The following is a 13,074-nucleotide window of genomic DNA, read 5'->3' as shown; positions in this document are numbered from 1 at the left end:
CTTCAAAAACCACCCATAAACCACAAAGAGACCGAAATGAGAAAATAATGACTGATTATTCAAAGCTTTGGTGGAAATTCATCCTCTCACTTTCACACTCCCAGAAATAAAGGTACCAAACTGTACTTTCCCTTACTGCTGGGGCGGTACCAACAACGGAACATGTGTAGTTCTTTTAGTGTGTATATTTCACCTACACTTTGAAAATTGTTGGATTAAAAATTTGGGTCAATTTGGAAACTCAGGTTGGCTTAGGATGTTGACCCAGCATGCTGACTTGATTTTTTTTAACTCAAGTTGTGGGTAAAAATGACTACATTGCTGGCCTGTGGACACACAAACATCAGCACAAAAGGGTGATTCATGCTGTATTTTTCTCGACAAAAAACATCTAGCATGAGACAGCTTTACTGAACTAAAACATAGTAACTCTATCATTTCCAAGTACATTTGAAATCATGAGCGACAAACATCAAGGGCAGGATAAGAATGAACTTCATTCCAGTGCTAGCCAATAATCTGTGCTAATATTACAGAGAAAACATATGGTAGTTTTTAATTAGCTATTAATATTAATAGTTAAGTGGCAGTCAAAATTTAGGTGACTTAATGTTAATGTTAACTGTCATTATAATGTACACATTTTAATCTACTCTTTAAAAATACCAAAGAAGCCAACTTCAGGCACATTTTCCCCTCAAATAACACTATCTAGCATACTTTTTGTCAGAATGCTAGCACTGGCTATCAAGCCAAACTACATGTTAAAAAGGTTATTGCCTACATAATGTTGTTGTTTTTCTTCTCCTACTTTCTGCGGCTCCCATTAGGGGTTACCAAAGTGGTCCACATATTTGATTTGGCAGTTTTTTACGCCAGATGCTTCATGATGCAACCCTCCCCAATTTTACCTGGGCCTGGGAGCGGCACTGGGAGCACACTATCGTGTGGTTCCCTGGCCGGGAATAGAACCCAGGTCCTGGCAGTGAGAGTGCTTAGGCCCAACCGCTAATCCTCCAGGGACCTATTGCCTATATAATGACAGAAAGATTATTTCAACAGTTCAAATAATTATAAACTAAGTTAAATGTGAATGAAAACTTACATTTCTTGCAATCACAGATTTTTTCTGGTTGCTCTGTCTCGACCGGTCTCGACTTTCAGGTCAGTATCCCCAACCTAGTATTCCAATTATGAACCCAACTACCTGATCCTACTTAGCTAAACCCAGCAACTGTATTGGAAAAATAACCCAGAATGGTTTAGAATGTAGGAAGGTGCACGTGGTGTAACTTCATCTTTTACAGTACTGGTCCTTAAAGTTCCCATAAAATGGCTTCTTAGCTGTGATTTAATTCCATTTGTTGATGTATTTTCTTCTGAAACAGGAAGTAAGAGTGACATCACATTGGAATGGTGGATTGACTTACAACAGCCAATAGCGTTCAGGATGTGCCACACTCCTGAACAATCTAAACAAACCTGACAGTAGCTTATTGAGCTAGCTAAATATGAAGAACAGTGAAGAGATCAACAAGAACCTTTTACTAACTCTTACCTTCTTGCTCAGACTGAGGAAGTGACATTCTGGCACTAAACAGCTCCAAGTTGGTAAAACACATTCTAATTGTTCCTGTCACATAACCAACCAATATTTCTCTACCAAGCGATGGTGGAAAAAGGAATAGTGTCCGTGAAGATGCACAACAAAAACAAACTGACAAACCATGTTTACCGTTAACAAGCTACTACTGCAGGTAATGTGCTACTTCTGTAGAGCAAGACACACCTCTGGGATGATCATGAAGTTGTGCCTAGAGTCATCAAAATAATTTGGATCATGTTCCTGAAGGTGAGAATGCATAAAATAAAAAAAAAGAATATCCCCAGAACTGTTTTTTCATATACAGTGTAATATTGATGTCCATAACACTAAGGGAAGGGTGCAAAATCTTTGAAACACTCATTTTGATTTCAAGGGCACTTTAAGGTCCAATTATGTACTTTAAATTATTTTTAAAGATTTCCAGGCAAAACACAAAGTTTGCAGACACCTGACCATCACATTCATATTTGCTTTTTGAACATCCCATTTCAGATTTAGTCCCCCTTTGCTGTTGTAATAACCTCTTCTCTCTTAGGAAGGCGTTCCACTAGATTTTGGAGCGTGGCTGTGGGGATTTGCCCGTTCAGCCACAAGAGCATTAGTGAGGTCAGGCACTGATGTCAGGTGAGAAGGCCTGGGGCAGAGTCAGCATTCCAATTAATCCCAAAATTGTTCAGTGGGGTTGAGGTAAGGGCTCTGTGCAGGCCACTCAAGTTCCTCCACACCAATCTTGGCAAAAAAATGTCTTCATGGAGCTTGGTTTGTGCACAGGGGCATTGTCATTCTGGAACAGGTTTGGGCCTCTTAGTTCCAGTGAAGGTAAAATTGTAATGCTACAGCATACAGAGACATTCTATGTAATTGTGTGCTTCCAACTTTGTGGCAAGAGTTTGGAGAAGACTGATGAGTGAAGAGTGATGGTCAGGTGTCTGCAAACTTTGGGCCATATAGTGAAGTGAAGTGAAGTGAAGTGACTTGTGGCCAAGTACGGTGACCCATACTCTGAATTTGGGCTCTGCATTTAACCCATTTTTTTGCTGCGGCGCCCGGGGAGCAGTTGGGGGTTCGGTGCCTTGCTCAAGGGTCTCACCTCAGTCGTGGTATTGAGGGTGGGAGAGAGCGCTGGTCATTCACTCCCCCCACCTACAATCCCTGCCGGATCCTGAGACTCGAACCCACGAATTACCTTCGGGTTACAAGTCCGAGCCTCTAACCATTAGGCCACAACTCCCCACACTGTATGTATGTGTATACATACTAATGGTACATGTCCCCTTTGATGTTACCACCCTACTGACAAGGCAAAGTAGAGTTTGCTCCCTTTATTTCTGAGATGCTTGTTACTTCCTTCTGTCCTGTCTTTCTTAATTACAACCTCATTTTGTTGCTCATGCCAATTAAGGTCAGTCCTGATTGCTCTTTCAAATGAGTCAAATTAGCCAGGTCAGGAACAATAAAGACCCCACAGAGCATTATGAAGGCATGAGAAGTCAGTTCATGCGCATCAGATAAAGCAAGAAAATGTATCTGTTCTTCTCTGTGGTGTGCTTTTTCCACTTAATTAAAAGTAATTAGTACTTGAGGCAGAAATAGTGATGATGAGCACTACTTTGTACTAATTACTTAGCTCACTGTCGCATATTAAAGCTTTGTCATGGGTCTTTTGAAAGGCTCCATGGCCTCGCACAACAGTCAGAGCTGGGCTCATTAATAAACACCATTAATTACCACAAGAATAACATGTTCACGTTTCCGGAATGAATGGCTGACAGGCAGGAATGAATTACAAAGATGCCATACCCCCTTCTATTAAATTTTCATTTGAAACAACAGATTAGGCTGATTAGATGATAAGACAAGCATCATGCTTTCTAAATCATCTTTTTGTTTGTCTTTAAACAAACCCAGTTCTTGGTACAGCACTGCCTCCTAGTGACTGTATAATCCACTTTCAACCAAAGAAGAAAACAAGGAAAATAATCAACAACAGGATGTTGGTGTGATGAAGCAGAGTTCCTGTTCCCAACCCATCGTTGATACTAAAACATATAACCATACACCCTGAAGTGTTTTGGTCCTTTTATACGAAAGCAATATGCCAATTACAATTTTTTATTAATTAAAGAATGGCATGTCACTTTTTATCCCTTTATAGTTACATTTAATGTTGTGGAAAGCCCATGAAATAAGTTAGTTCTCCTGTTATCACTTATATTACTATAATAATAATAGCTATAAATAAGCATTCCCTCACCAGCCTTTATATAAATAAGACAAAAACAGTGGTTTATTTTTTTCATATTTAATTTTTGGTGCTATGAAGTCCTGAAGGCTTCCCCATGTCAGAAACTTAAAGTTAAGAAAGAGGATTTCAAAATCATCAATCATCAATACTGAATGCAGTGGTTTGAGTAGTGTGCCTTCTGTTGCCTGTATAGGGATATATATATATACACACCACAAATCTGAAATCTCATTGAGTTGAAGAATAATTCTGCTACAAGATCCAGGCTTTCATTTTGGTGACACAATTCTTTTGGTATACAAATGCAATACAAATACTCTGCATTTATGGTAGGATTTGTTCAAAGTACTCCCTATTTAAAAATGGTGCCCATTAACAACAGTACAAATGTGAGGCTTTAGTGTTGATCAGTTTTATAGAGATAATAATCAAGGCTCACTCATCTGAGTGCATAATATTTTTAGCTGGAACCACAGAGGCCAGGGGGGTGGTGGTGGTCAGAGGCTTCGAAATTGTACACGTTCGAGAAGCAGGAGTGCTAAATATAACCAGGGTCAACATATTAACACACAAGCATAAATATACATGCATGCATGCACCTCAGCTGACCGACAAAACAGACAAAAGAGCTAATTCATTGTTCTAACAGTTGCTAACTGGGCCTTAGCGTTCTTCTCAAGGGATTCTCAAGAGGTGAGTCACTCCAGCATCTGTGGACACATGGGTGCATGTGTATGTGTGGATGTGTGTGATATTTGATATGGCAATATGTTTCACAAGAACAACAAAGTGCACTTTGTACCTAGGGCATTTGAAGGGTTGAAGGATCACAACAATTTTATCACTCGCATTATACAAATGAATCTAAGTACATTTCTGCTTGTGGGATTTAATGTGTTTGCAGAACCCTAACAAAAAGATACCAAGGCAGATCATCATGCAGGAAAATCCAAGTTGAAAACCAAGACTGATTGGATACAGCATTGATGGGCCTATTAGATAAGCCTCTGATTGGCCAGGGCCTGTCCAGCCCTGATCCCCTGGTTCGAGAAGCCTACCTAATGGCCTATGACTATATTAACTATGTAACAATCAAACCAGGCACATCACTAGGCCCAGCACCCTCTCAAGCCTCAGCAGCGTTGCGCCATGCAGGGGACGAGCTCCTCCAGCGCTTCCCGATCTTCTTCCGTCGCTGGCCACGTGTCTTCCGGGACGTGACAGAGGAGACAGCATGTTCTACACTGCTGTCCATACTGGACGAGCACTTCTCCCAGACGAGGCGCAGGGACCTGGCCTGGAGCGCCGTACTCTCTGTGTTTGTGCTTGCTGGTCAGATGGCACTTCACTGCCAAAAAAATGGCATGAACAGTGTTCTACCCCAGATCCAGCAGTCTGTAGGCAGCTATGTTGAGAGAGTCATCTGCCCTGAGATCAGGGACAAGGGAGGATGGGTAAGTTGGCAAGAGGGCAAGGAGTAAGAAGAGATAGTGGAAGACCTAGTGGAAGTCTTTCTTCTAGGGAACTGCAGTTTTCATGTATTAACAGCCATTTAGATGTACAGATTATTTTATATGGAGCAAAATAACTGGGAATACCATAGTTCTGCAGGGGCATTTCACTTTTGTAGAGTAAGAGTGATTGTCACAGACAAGAATTTTTTTAACACTGTATTGTACTGAGAAAAGAACCGCAAACCTCTTAACTTGTAAACTCATCAATAAGTGTTTAAAAGATGTGGTTATACATTATGTGTTTACAAGATGTGGTTATATATTATGAAATTAAAACAACTGGTAGATACAAATGTTACACTTTGACAAAAGAAATATGAAACAAAGTCTTAGTTTTTATCTACAATAAAAAGTCACTTTGGCTATCTACACTTTCCCAAAGGTTTTATGGTATCCATGCACCTTCACACCAAAACTGAGATATGTTGATACTACATAACCCCAGATTCTTTCCTCTGAAAAGGCAGTCCCATCTCTGAAAGGATGAATTACCCATCTGCAGAAATTTAATTTACAAATATGTTTGACCAAAGAACACATAAACAATGTTGTATACTGATGGAATTCTGTAATTGCCCTGAACTTATTATACGTGTCCAAGTTTGTGTCTGTGGAAACCACACATACCCTATAGATGTTGTAGCTAGAGATTAAGCGGAGAGCAGATGAATAATATGTGCAGGAACTCAGATCAAACAACAGTTACTAAGTCTGTATATGTGTTTTTCCAAGTCAGGTTTTGTGGCTCGCTTTGGGGAGAAGCAGACTTTGGAGGGCCAGGTAAAGAAGGTGTGCTGCTGGAGTTTGCTAATACTGAGCTTGGGGATCCTCACCTACTTCCTGTGGAAAAGAAGACTAATAATTTAGTCTACAGTGCCCTCATGTGGCAAACCCTTTCATATGCCAGGACTTCTCAGAAAATATCGAGGCTATTGTACAACGCATATTACTCTACAGAATGCCAAAATATCAGCCTACCGTAAAATATCATCGTTATCATTGTGATATACTGTTTACTCTGATAATATACAATTTCCAATGTTGCCTTGACGACTGTTACCACAAGCAATGTAATTCAGGACAGTGTTGTCTTACCGGTTGCCTGAATAACATATAAATGATGATCCTTATAAATTAATTAGGCTGAAAATTTTGTAATTTTTATCACATATCACACCTTCAAGTGATTGATGTTCGAAATAAACAACAAACAGCAGTATACAACAGTCCACATGTTATGCTAACCTTGACTAGCTAAAATTGCTAGCAGCACAATGTTCACTGAAATATTCATGCTTATCATGTGCTGTATCACCAATAGCTTTTTTCTCTTGCCATTTTTACTTGTGATATGCTTTTAGAATTCAGTAATCAGTGTTTCTCTACAGTATTGTAAAGAAATCTTTCCTTTCACTGGTATTTTTGACTGCTGGTGTGACAGTATTTTCAATTTTGAAGCCAGGCTATGTTGATTAGTGTAAATATGTATATCTTGTTTCTGTGTGTAATTTTAAATGTTTTAGTAGGTTAGTGTCAAAACTTTGAATAAAATGGCCTGTAAACAAGTGAAAAAAATCACAGCATGCTGTTTTTATGACTGACAAACAAGGAAGGGGAAATGAATTAAAGAGAAAACTTGCCACCTCCTTAATGCCAATTAAGTGGATTCTTACAGACTTTATCTAGCAGGAAAGTCATTTGATCACTTTCATGTCAGGTTCTAAACATATCATGAATATACAGTAAAAGGGAATATATGAGATCAGTGTTACAATAGCTGCTTAAAGTTTACCTCAGGCAAATGACCTCAATCTTAATAACAATCCATTTACACTGATCAGCTGTAACTTTAAAACCACTGACAGGTGACATGAATAACATTGACTATCTTCTTACAATGGCACCTGTCAAGGGGTGGGAAATGTTAGGCAGCAAGTGAACAGTCAGTTCTTGAAAGTGATGTGTTGAAAGCAGGAAAAATGGGCAAGTCTAAGTATCTGAGCTACTTTGACAAGGGCCAAATTGTGATGGCTACATGACTGGGTCAGAGCATCTCCAAAACGGCGGGTCTCATGGGTCTTGTGTTACCGGTATGCAGTGGTTAGTACCTACCAAAAGTGGTCAGAGGAAGCACAACCAATGAGCTACTGTAGCAAAACTACTGAAAAAGTTAATGCTGGCTATGATAGAAAGGTGTCAGGACACACAGAGTGCCCTTGCTGACCCCTGTCCACTGCTGAAAGTGCCTACAATGGGCACGTGGGCATCAGAACTGGAGCACAAAGCAATGGAAGAAGGTGGCTTGGTCTGATTAATCACATTTTCTTTTTACATCATGTGGACAGATGGTTGCGTGTGTTGCTTACCTGGGGAAGAGATGGCACCAGGATGCATAGCAACTACCTAAACGTTGTTGCAGACCAAGTACACTCCTTCATGGCAACGGTATACCCTAATGGCAGTGGCCTCTTTCAGCAGGATAATGTGCTCTGCCACACTACAAAAATTGTTCAGGAATGGTTTGAGGAACATGACAGAGAGTTCAAGATGTTGACTTGGCCTCCAAATTCCCCAGATCTCAATCCAATCATCTGTGGGATGTGCTGGACAAACAAGTCTGATCCATGGAGGCCCCACCTCACAACTTACAGGACTTAAAGTATCTGCTGCTAATGTCTTGGTACCAGATACCACAGCACACCTTCAGGTCTTGTGGAGTCCATGCATTGACGAGTCAGGGCTGTTTGCAGGCACAAGGGGGACCTACACAATATTAGGCAGGTGGTTTTAATGTTATGGCTGATTGGTGTATACTTTCAGGCATTTTTATTTATCCTAAGACTGTACTGGTGCAGTAGGCATAAAATGATTTGCTCCAAGTAATATGAATGCATATAACAATTGAGAAGGTTAACTGCTGGGTAAAAAAGTGGGGACTCCAAAGTAAAAACATTATAGTCTCTATTCTTACCTGTTCCCCCATTTGGTAAGTGCAGGCATTTGCAATTTGCCTGCTTATATAAAATAAAACAAATCTCAGCCATAACTTCTTGTGCTTAGCAGCTCCTAACCACCTTCACTGAAGAGTTTGAGGAATGCCATCTTCTGCAGCTTAAGCAGGTCATGATTATGCTTGAGGATGTTCATACTATGCTGATCTGTCCAAGAGAAATCCTATACACACACTAAACAGGTTGGGCAAGGATCTCCATCTTATTAAGTCTTATGAAGCAGCGCAGAGGAAATGTACACAGAGTGCTACAATTTATTTTTAATCATTCGTTTCCTGTTTATGTGCAAGCAAGTCAAACACAACGCTTTACCACTTTAACAAAAGAGAATTTTAATGACACGTTTCTGTACAGAAAAGGAATGGACAGCAGAACAACACAAACTGAACTCTGGAAAGGTTTTCATTTCAGGTAGGTCAGAAAATATTACAGCTTGGCACATACACATATACACAAGCAAGATTTACGCAAGCTCCTCCTCTCCTTCCTCTTCAAACTCGCCCTCTTCCTCAGCTGTGGCGTCCTGGTACTGCTGGTACTCGGACACCAGGTCGTTCATGTTGCTCTCGGCTTCGGTGAACTCCATCTCATCCATACCCTCGCCGGTGTACCAGTGCAGGAAAGCTTTGCGCCTGAACATGGCAGTGAACTGCTCGGAGATGCGCTTGAACAGCTCCTGGATGGCAGTGCTGTTGCCGATGAAGGTGGCGGCCATCTTGAGGCCACGTGGTGGGATGTCGCACACAGCGGTCTTGACGTTGTTGGGGATCCATTCGACGAAGTAGCTGCTGTTCTTGTTCTGCACGTTGAGCATCTGCTCGTCGACTTCCTTCATGGACATGCGGCCACGGAAGATGGCAGCAACAGTGAGGTAGCGGCCGTGGCGTGGGTCGCAGGCGGCCATCATGTTCTTGGCGTCGAACATCTGCTGTGTCAGCTCGGGCACTGTGAGTGAGCGGTACTGCTGGCTTCCCCTGCTGGTCAGTGGGGCGAAACCGGGCATGAAGAAGTGCAGACGTGGGAAGGGCACCATGTTGACGGCCAGTTTGCGCAGATCTGCGTTGAGCTGACCAGGGAAACGGAGACAGGTGGTGACGCCGCTCATGGTGGCCGACACGAGGTGGTTGAGGTCACCGTATGAGGGTGTCGTGAGCTTCAGTGTGCGGAAGCAAATATCGTACAGAGCTTCGTTGTCAATACAATAGGTCTCGTCTGTGTTTTCGACCAGCTGGTGTACGGATAATGTGGCGTTGTAGGGCTCTACGACGGTGTCGGACACTTTGGGCGAGGGTACCACGCTGAAGGTGTTCATGATACGGTCGGGATATTCTTCACGGATCTTGCTGATGAGCAGAGTGCCCATACCTGAGCCAGTGCCACCACCCAGGGAGTGGGTGAGCTGGAAGCCCTGCAGGCAGTCGCAGCTCTCAGCCTCCTTACGCACCACATCCAGCACAGAGTCGACAAGCTCGGCTCCCTCTGTGTAGTGGCCCTTGGCCCAGTTGTTTCCAGCACCACTCTGACCTGTACAAAACATTCAATTGGAATATTTACTCAAGTATTCGTTTTTGAACTCTTCACATCATCATCATCATCTCATAAACATGCTCAAATTCAACCAAACTAAAACCACTCACTCACCAAAGACAAAGTTGTCTGGTCTGAAGACCTGACCAAAAGGTCCAGACCTCACAGAGTCCATGGTACCAGGCTCCAAGTCTACCAGCACAGCACGGGGCACGTATTTGCCACCTACATCACAAAACACAAGTTAGTACGAATTGAACCATCAATTCACACGTTACAAACCCTTCATATTGGTGTGAAATATGTACCGGATGCCTCGTTGTAGTAGACATTGATCCTGTCCAGCTGGAGATCACTGTCTCCATGGTATGTGCCAGTTGGGTCGATACCATGCTCATCGCTAATAACCTCCCAGAACTAAAAAAAAAAATAAAAATGAAAGCATAAAAGAGGAAATGTTAGTGATTAACATGATTTATTTTCTTATGACTGTATACAAACTGGACTTTACACTCTTCACACAATAAAGGACTGATAAAAAAAATAAAAAAGGAAAAAAAAAAAAAGATCAGGCCACATCATGATATTTAGGTTTAACAATGCTAACAAAACAACACGACTGCATTCAGAAATCTACAATAACATTTATTTTTATTAAACTTCAATACATATATAGACTCGGAAGGGAGGAGATCCAAGAAATTTACGTTCAGTTAGTATCTGAAAAGTGAGTCGTGACATAATTTATCATGATATTGACTTTATGGCAGGGAGAGATTAGCCGCCGCATTGCAGCACTGAATCGGGCACGCGCTCCTCTTAGTATCACTTAGCATAAAATACATCGCGCGCGAAAAACCCCCACCAGCCAATCACATTCATTTGTTCAACACGCGCTTCGGAATGCAGATTCAAAAATTTTTAACCGCCAGTAATGACGCAGGAAATTCAAAAACAAAAAAAAGAAAAAGAAAAAAAAATCGCGCGCGCGGCCTTCGCGCCGGTTGGCTGAAATCCATCTGCGAGGATTTTTTTTTTTTTTTTTTTTTTTTTTTTTAAGTTACGTCACTCAGGCTCCGCCCCTCCCACCCATTTCCGGCTAAAAGGCGCGGTGCGCGCGCCCGCACCCGGCTGGGCCTTCAGTCAAAATGAATAAACTTGAAATTGTGTAATAAAATTGATCGAATTAGGCCCCGATTCGGGTTATATTTATTTAAAAAATACTATAGTGTCAATTTATAGGGATTAAAATAAAAATTAATTTAAAAAAGGATAGTATTTTTGCCTCCCCGCAGCGCCTTTGTGAAAGAAAAATCCCTCCAACCGACACTAGAGGATTTTTTTTTTCAGCGTCGTGAGCAAAATTATACATCTAAGAAACTTCCTGATGGAAGTGAAGCCTTGACCAATATTAATGTTTTTATTTCCTTTTTTTCTTCCCTGTGCAGTGCTAGAATAAGAAATGAGGAAGCACATGGTTATGGCGACCCACTTTTCATTCTTTTCCTTCACATCCACAACGACGGCGTCCATTTACAGGGTTTTTTTTTAAAATATGAAACTGAAAATATCAGTGTGGAAATGTGTATCTTGCTTTTTAAGCTCAACAGACAAGAATTCAAGCTCAATTCCGTCTGAATGAATGACATTTCAAGTTCAACCAAAGAAAAAACCATTCTAAAAATTATAAAAGAATATAAATATATATAAATCTGACCTTGGCTCCGATCTGGTTACCGCACTGACCAGCCTGAAGATGCACGATTTCCCTCATTTTTGCTTTTTTTCAGAGGTAGTTCAGTCTGAGAAATGCAAACTGTCCTTCCTTTATTCTTCTACAGAAGTGCGGAAAACAGCGCCTGCCCCCGTTATAAGCGCACTAGTTTAGACCCGGCCCATACGCCGGCTTCAGTTCGCCATTGGTTGAAATTTTCAAAAATCGGCTTAGAGCAGCCGTAGTCGTCGCTGATTGGTCTACACGGGCTGTCACTCAAACCGGGTACGTTGCGCTTTGTCACGCCATGCTAAGTTAAAAGTCATGCTAGCATATAATGTATCCTGCGTCTGTATCAATACAGGACTAAATAATTTGTCCCAGATTCAGTTTGTAAACATAAAAAAGGTCCAAAACGACTAAGGTTTTCGAGGTAAACTGTAGTTATATTTAAGGAAAAGATTTTAATTAGATTAGCTAGTAAGGTTTCTCCCCAAAATGGTTTTCATTTGGTTTTCAAGGAATTGCACTAGAACTCATTAAATAAAGAGCTTAAAAGCTATTCAGGCTCTTTATTTATTCTTAAAAGTATCAAATATCAAACTATGCACAACCCAAAACCTAAAAAAATAAACCTATAGTTAGCCGGCTAGCTCGCCATCCTACTACCGCAATATGCTCATTATTAATCAAATGAATGTCATCTTCATTATAATTATGCATAGTGCACAATGAATGAGGCAGTGAACCCTTTCCTTTAGTGCTACACACTGAATTAAACACATAAAACAAAACAAAGCATTAAACACAAATATTTAAAAGGACCATAATAAGGTTGTGAAATGCCATAGCCTAAAGTGACACAGCATGATAAAAGATAATTGTCAAGTTTATAAACTCAAATCTACTGCTTTATTCATTTTATTCATCTCCAGTCGTTCACTAGCAAACCTGTTTTATAACATGCAGTGTTTCTGACAGTAATCAGTAACAGACATATTAAATCGTCTAAGCTCAACATTTCTCCAGAAGGGATGGAAAGTGGGATGGCGGTTTAATCCAGATTCATTTTTTAAAACTAGGTGAAAAGCATTGCCTCTCAAATCAAGCATAATCTTTCCAAAGGACAAACATGAAGTACTGACAGATTGACAAGATCCCAGAGATACACAAGTAATAATTACATTACCATAGCTCCCTGTGTAAAGCTAATGCAGTCCGAATAGGGCTATAGACCATGTGCATTATGACTAAATGTACTGCAGGTGGTTTTGATTGTAGAATGTGGCAGTGTCTTGGCTGCATTGACGCTTTAATTTTAATATGGATGCTCCTAAAATGAACATAATTTTAGTGTGCATTCAACAACCAAGTGTGCACAGGTTCTTGGACTAGCACAAGCAGGATATTACACAGGCTGCAGCTGCAATTCTCCACATGCACCAGCATGTGATTTC

At 41.0% G+C, this 13,074-nt stretch overlaps 2 protein-coding genes across 3 annotated transcripts; one reads left to right on the top strand and one right to left on the bottom strand.

Moving 5' to 3' along the window:
- Nucleotides 1-4,225: 4,225 nt before the first annotated feature.
- bcl2l16 (BCL2 like 16) lies at nt 4,226-8,493 on the top strand. 2 transcript variants are annotated; one of them, XM_026945887.3, is made up of 3 exons: nt 4,226-4,544; nt 4,756-5,305; nt 6,102-6,240. In XM_026945887.3, exons 2-3 carry the CDS (start codon nt 4,838-4,840, stop codon nt 6,147-6,149), a joined length of 516 nt encoding a protein of 171 aa, XP_026801688.3. In that variant the 5' UTR covers nt 4,226-4,544; nt 4,756-4,837; the 3' UTR covers nt 6,150-6,240. The 2 variants fall into 2 exon arrangements, with proteins under 2 accessions (XP_026801688.3, XP_026801687.3); XM_026945886.3 differs by having other exon boundaries at nt 4,231-4,544; nt 6,098-8,493.
- A 190-nt stretch (nt 8,494-8,683) lies between these two features.
- tubb2b (tubulin, beta 2b) lies at nt 8,684-11,780 on the bottom strand. The gene is made up of 4 exons (XM_026945801.3): nt 11,621-11,780; nt 10,212-10,320; nt 10,018-10,128; nt 8,684-9,900 (listed from the first exon to the last, which is right to left on the bottom strand). The coding sequence occupies exons 1-4, from the start codon at nt 11,675-11,677 to the stop codon at nt 8,840-8,842; spliced, it is 1,338 nt and encodes a 445-aa protein (XP_026801602.1). The 5' UTR covers nt 11,678-11,780; the 3' UTR covers nt 8,684-8,839.
- Between the last annotated feature and the right edge of the window lie 1,294 nt (nt 11,781-13,074).

The sequence above is a fragment of the Pangasianodon hypophthalmus genome, chromosome 8 (assembly GCF_027358585.1).
Source record: "Pangasianodon hypophthalmus isolate fPanHyp1 chromosome 8, fPanHyp1.pri, whole genome shotgun sequence".
NCBI lineage: Eukaryota > Metazoa > Chordata > Actinopteri > Siluriformes > Pangasiidae > Pangasianodon > Pangasianodon hypophthalmus.
Note: the sequence above shows the minus strand (reverse complement) of the source record. Positions and strands in the feature narration are given on the sequence as shown.

Excerpts from the sequence above, each read along its gene's own strand:
- bcl2l16 (XM_026945886.3), top strand. The coding sequence starts at position 4,838 with ATGGGCCTATTAGATAAGCCTCTGATTGGCCAGGGCCTGTCCAGCCCT. Across the intron at positions 5,306-6,097 it reads TCAGGGACAAGGGAGGATGG|TCAGGTTTTGTGGCTCGCTT; the intron begins GTAAGTTGGCAA and ends TGTTTTTCCAAG.
- tubb2b (XM_026945801.3), bottom strand. The coding sequence starts at position 11,677 with ATGAGGGAAATCGTGCATCTTCAGGCTGGTCAGTGCGGTAACCAGATC. Across the intron at positions 10,129-10,211 it reads CTACTACAACGAGGCATCCG|GTGGCAAATACGTGCCCCGT; the intron begins GTACATATTTCA and ends TTTGTGATGTAG. Across the intron at positions 9,901-10,017 it reads ACCAGACAACTTTGTCTTTG|GTCAGAGTGGTGCTGGAAAC; the intron begins GTGAGTGAGTGG and ends TGTTTTGTACAG.